Source organism: Gobio gobio, assembly GCF_949357685.1.
Source record: "Gobio gobio genome assembly, chromosome: 18".
Taxonomy (NCBI): domain Eukaryota; kingdom Metazoa; phylum Chordata; class Actinopteri; order Cypriniformes; family Gobionidae; genus Gobio; species Gobio gobio.
Genome location: NC_137111.1, coordinates 21,822,416 through 21,828,246, shown reverse-complemented (window position 1 = coordinate 21,828,246; position 5,831 = coordinate 21,822,416). Strand labels below are relative to the sequence as shown.

Below are 5,831 nucleotides of genomic sequence, written 5' to 3'. Positions count from 1 at the left end.
GCACAGCAACACGATGAAAGCTCGAAACAATCCGCTAGAGCTGACCTCAGATCAGTCATTTACGAGCCGAGAGCAGTGGGGCCGTGAATCCCTTCATCCCATGACAGATCGAATACAACGCATTTTTCCCCCTACCTCCACATACCCACCAGTGCGCGAGCGCTAGTTGACGTATACGCGCATAAAAGTTTGTTAATCACGGTCTCACACATATATCTTTCTATTATTTTCATCAATTAAGGGTTAACAACAACAAACAACTCCCTTAATTGATATCATTCACACACACACACACACACACACACGTGTAAAATGTACCTGTGAGAGTATATTAGTGTACTTATAAGAACAACAACAAAATTACAAACAAGGCCCATATGAAGTATTTTTCATTGTGAGCATGTCCAAACATATGGGTGTTTAGGGGTTTTCACTATATTTGTGTGGATGTGAAATGACTTTAATAAATAATCAAAAAAGCATCCCAAACTGTTAACAACTGCCTTTTTATTACAAAAGCTGCATACATAAAACTAAAGCAACGGAAACACTTGAGATATCACAGTAACCTCACATCTCCCATGTTTTGTCATTTTTAAATATAAAAAGATCATGTACAAAAGTGCTTACATGGTGCAAGTATTGAATTAAAGTTAATTTTAAAAGAGATAATTGATATTTTAAAATATTACTCAGCTGGAGAAAACAAAAGAGCTACAAAAAAATGACCTGCAGCAGAAAATTATACACTCAGTAACATGAGGGCGAGATGCTTCACACACATGGCTCCGCTGAATAAATAACACTCACTCACTCTCCCCAAAATCTCCCTATTAGCTGGCATGAAAACCTTACATTTTAAATCCACATTAATACAAAACCTTCAAAGTTAGTTACCTTTAATAAAACCATCCCCTTATATGGCACTTTTTGAGCAGAAACGCATTTTGCTAAATGTTTTAATCTTTGCAGCTTTAACGTTGGTGTAATGTTTTTTTTTAATGTTTAGAATGATTACATTTAATAGGGTTAAAAAAAATGAGTATTGAACACAGAGCTCTATTGCTTGCAGTTCTGGTGATTGCTTGCTTGATTTGCAAAAAATCTGACTGGCTGAACTGTAGAACTGCATGATGTTTGATTTTGAATTGCGTGAAGTGTTGAGATTCCGGGGGGTGGGCGGTGTATGGCAAAAGGCTGCAGTGAGATTTAGCACCAAACACAGTCTGCTCATCAGCTCAGCTGTGGTTGTCCAGCATCTGCGCCGTTCCTGCAACGGCTCCAGGTGCAGCGTGCCTGAATGGCTGAAGGAGGTGGAGCTAATAACTGTTCTCATGTCCGGCCAGGATGTAGAGGTTACTGAGCGCGGTAGGGTTATCTGTTGGCCGGCTCTCCAAAACAACAACCCTAAAATGCACAAAAGCCCACAAATATTACCACTTATCAGAATCAACACGTATCATATATAAGAGATTAGTGTAAAAGGGTGGAAGAAAGCCATGATTATGCTAATGTATAGGGGTTGCGTGAGGATGGTGCAAGCGCAAGGCTGGTCATGTCCTCAGCAGCAGGTGACAGATGAAATTACAGCACACAGACACCAGCCTGGCACTGCCAGTGTAAATAAAATATGGAGATCTTAGAGGGAGAGTGAAAGAGAGAGACAGCATGTGCTAAAGAGGGTCTTGGGGTGGTACAGGGCCATTGTGTATGTTGTGTCAATTAGGGATGCAACAATACAGTTAGCCCACGGTTCAATACATATTTACATTACTCACGGAGAGGGTTTCCTCATCTCAGCACGTACGCAATACCGGAAAAATGCAACTCACAAGTGCGTATACAACTGTGGATGTCGTACCGAACGGTTCAATATTATATTGAGAATTGTGGCATCCCTAGTGTCAATATACACTATATTGCCAAAAGTTTTGGGACACCTGCCTTTACATGCACATGAACTTGTAATGACATCACTGTATCGCACATATTTTTTTATTATGATCAATTAAGGTGTAAGAACAACAAAAAACTCCCTTGTAAAATGTACTTGTGAGAGTATATCAGTGTCCTTGTGCAACAAAAATAGAACCCTACCTATTACAAACAATACTAGGTCCATATATTAAGTCTTTTTCCAAGTGAGCATGTCCAAACATGTTGTTGTTAAGAGGTTTTCACTATATTTGTGTGGATGTTTCTTAATCTGTGGGGTTTAATATGGAGTTGGCCCACCCTTTGCAGCTATAATATCTTCAACTCTTTTGGGAAGACTTCCCACAAGGTTTAGGAGTGTGTGATGTTGAACGAGAAGGCCTGGCTCTAATTCATCCCAAAGGTGTTCTATCGGGTTGAGGTCAGGACTCTGTGCAGGCCAGTCAAGTTCCTCCACACCAAACTCGCTCATCCATGTCTTTATGGACCTTGCTTTGTGCACTGGTGCACAGTCATGTTGGAACAGGAAGGGGCAATCCCCAAACTGTTCCTACAAAGTTGTTGTGAATCGAAATCAAATTGTGAATAAATAATATATCTCAGTATGTAAGCATGTATATCTATCTATCTATCTATCTATCTATCTATCTATCTATCTATCTATCTATCTATCTATCTATCTATCTATCTATCTATCTATCTATCTATCTATCTATCTATCTATCTATCTATCTATCTATCTATCTATCTATCTATCTATCTATCTATCTATCTATCTATCTATAAAAATTCTTCATTCTTTTGTGGAACAAGTAAAAATGTTGACAAGAAACTACTGGCTCAACTGGGACAGCAGAACAAAGCCTTCTTATTGAGCCTGGGTGTTAAATTGACAGTCCTAATTTAACTCTGTATGTCACACAAAGCTCTGCCCCCCCTCCCCAGTAAACCGGACCCAGGGCTTCCCTCACTATAGAAACAAACCCAGCCGGGACGACAGCGCGTTCTCCCAGTTGGCTTTTTTCCTCCGCATGTCTCTATTTCTGTCCACTGCATGCGCAGAAAAAAGATTACATGCTGAGCTTCTGGGAAGACGTGAGAGTGGAGAGTAATGTTTCCAGGAGACAAAGAAATGGAAGGAAAAAAAGGTGATGATGTAAGGCAAGAGAGAGACAGAAATGATTTGATCCGGTTCTAACCTGTCTGATCCCAGGAGTCTGAAAACTCTGCTTGGGTCCGAAATCTCCTGTGTCACCTGCAGACGAGTGGAAATATTCTTTAATAAACAACTGTACACATGCTGAAATATCTCAGCAATGCTAATATTATAACTCTGATGTAAAATTATGCATATAAAAACAAATTTTTTTTATAAACAACTAATGCTCCTGGGAATTCAACTACAAACCTACAATGGTTATTAAAATAAACAGTAATTAGAGACACGTCAGAATAGTATAACAATCATATAGCAATTAACTAGTTGATTAGTGAGGTCAACTAATTTGTTCAATTTAAAAAAAAAAAAAGTTTCTTTCTATCTAGGTTGGTGATCTTTGTCAGAATACAATGTGGACTAGACCAAATAATGATAGTCAAACACCACAACCAATTCTCGTTTTTTTCCCCGAAATACAAGTCGCACCAGGGCAAAATTGTGTTCAAAGCAAAACAAAACAAAACAAAAAGATTAGCTGTATTTTATTATTTTATTACATTCAGAAATAATGTAAAATACTAGTGTATAACATAGCTTGTAGTGGTGTTCATATTTACAATATTTATTATAAATGGCAAGCCTAAATTCATTTATAAAATTAAATTAAGTGCCCAGAGACATAACTGTTCCAGAACTGATTTGTTTTTTGTGCATATTTGTGTGTGTAACTACTCCCATCACAAAAAGTTTAAACAATGGCTCAAAGTATCACAAGTGTCATGTTCCCAAACTAAATGAGTGGCAAAGCAGGTGCACAACCTGGCAGGCTGTAAAGCTCCCCCTACACACACACACGCACACAATCTTTTGAGAGGTGTAGGTGCTGAGTGCCTTTCAATGGAGTCAGAGAGGAGAAAAACAGCTGAATAATTTAATCCATTACTCTCTGGCCAAGCTCGAGCTTTCTGATTGTACATGAATTTTACATCATCCATCACACCCTGTCATTTGTGTCACACACCACACATACTATCATATGTCATAAAGACAGTGCTTCACCTCCAGAAGACCTTTGGTCTTTTATTGTTACATGCTACAGAGCCAAGAAACATGAAACAAAATCTCACACACATATTACAAATACATATATGTGTGCCCACACACATATATTAAAGTTTTATTATATGAACTACCGTTCAAAAGTTTGGGGTCAGCAAGATGTTTTTGAAAGGCTCTAACAATCACCAAGGCTGCATTTATATGATTAAAAATACAGTAAAAACAGTAATATCGCAAAATATTAGACTTTAAAATAACTAATGTATTCCTGTGATGGCAAAGCTGAATTTTCAGCATCATTACTCCAGTCTTCAGTGTCACATGATCCTTCAGAAATCATTCTAATATGCTGATTTGATGTTCAAGAAACATTTATTAACAGAAACAAGTCTTTTTTAAAAATCCCCAAACCCCAAACTTGTGAATGGTAGTGTAATTTCCTTAATTTGATTTGACAGTTTACTACAGCTTTCTGAAACCCATCAGTGTCAAGGTGTGTAAGAGACAGAGTGCTATTGTGTGGGTTTACCTCATTTGATTTAAAGTTCTTCCCCTGCATCCCATGTTTCCAGAAGGCCAGAACACTGTCCTGGAGACACACTGACACAAACACGCACATATAGAAGGTTACACACACCCATCAAACCCACACTAAACAGACTAAAAGCATTTCACAGTTGGATAAAAGCAGAAGTGAATCTCTCACCAACGGAGTCGACGCAGAAATCAAAGCTCAGCTCGGATGCCAGTTTCTTATTAGACTTCAGCTTTCCCAGCAAGTTCACTATTTTTACGTTCTCTAAACACACACAAGAACAGAGGCAAGACAGCATTAGAAATCTTCAATAGCTTCTGTATGTGTTACATTTGAGAAAAAAGGTTAATCAACGTGTGCTCAAAGTTATGTCACTCACTGTCCAGGCACACAAGTACGGTGTCTCTCTCTAACTGTGTCACATGGATTGCATCAACCTGGTTACCACCTAGACCCAGGTAAATACACATTAATGCTTTTGCTTAATAGGCCCATTTGACAGTTCTCAACAGCAAGATATAGGAGCAGGGTAAAGTGTGTGTGTGTGTGTGTGTGTGTAAGCTATACCTGAGCCGATCTCAGTGAACCAGGACGAGCAGGAATTGAGGTTGATGGTCTGGAAACGAACCACCTGTCCAGGCTCTGTGCCCTGACTGACCGCCACACACACCAGAGGATACTCCTGCTCAGGGACCACCAGCATCTCAAACACACGCAGCGGACTGGGCAACGGGAAATCAAAGTGCTGTGAGAGAGAGAGAGAGTAAATATAATGTCCCATCTTTTTTCTTTATTCAGTCTTGATTTTATTCAACTTTCCTTCGTGTCTAACCTTTATAAGCATGAATCTCTGCATGGGTTCGTACCACTGCAGCAAAACAATCCCTGACTGCAAAGCTCCACAGAGATACTTGTGACCCGTGTACGGATTCCGCACTGACAGAGAGAGAAAGAGAGCAGAAGGTCAAACTCAATCAGAGAGTGTGTGTGTGTGTGTGTGTGTGTGTGTGTTTGGGTGTGTACAAGAGTGCATGTTTAAAGCTTTACCGATGCAACACTTGTGGCATCCCTTGGTGTCGGGGATCTTGGTGGTGAGAGCAAATCTCCTGTGAAGCAGACACCAGTGTTATTGTTAAATACATT

The 5,831-nt window shown here is 39.4% G+C and overlaps 1 protein-coding gene across 5 annotated transcripts in view; it reads right to left on the bottom strand.

Moving 5' to 3' along the window:
* Positions 1 to 487: 487 nt before the first annotated feature.
* The window catches only part of map4k5 (mitogen-activated protein kinase kinase kinase kinase 5), a 50,391-nt gene continuing 45,047 nt past the window's right edge, over positions 488 to 5,831 (bottom strand). For all 5 annotated transcript variants that reach the window (XM_079843460.1, XM_079843462.1, XM_079843464.1 and 2 more), the window contains 8 exons: positions 5,736 to 5,794; positions 5,521 to 5,624; positions 5,256 to 5,433; positions 5,068 to 5,136; positions 4,860 to 4,952; positions 4,683 to 4,753; positions 3,135 to 3,190; positions 488 to 1,407 (listed from right to left, as the gene is read on the bottom strand). In XM_079843460.1, coding sequence (XP_079699586.1) covers positions 1,320 to 1,407; positions 3,135 to 3,190; positions 4,683 to 4,753; positions 4,860 to 4,952; positions 5,068 to 5,136; positions 5,256 to 5,433; positions 5,521 to 5,624; positions 5,736 to 5,794 — 718 coding nt within the window. In that variant the 3' untranslated portion in view covers positions 488 to 1,319. The remainder of the gene's footprint in view (positions 1,408 to 3,134; positions 3,191 to 4,682; positions 4,754 to 4,859; positions 4,953 to 5,067; positions 5,137 to 5,255; positions 5,434 to 5,520; positions 5,625 to 5,735; positions 5,795 to 5,831) is intronic.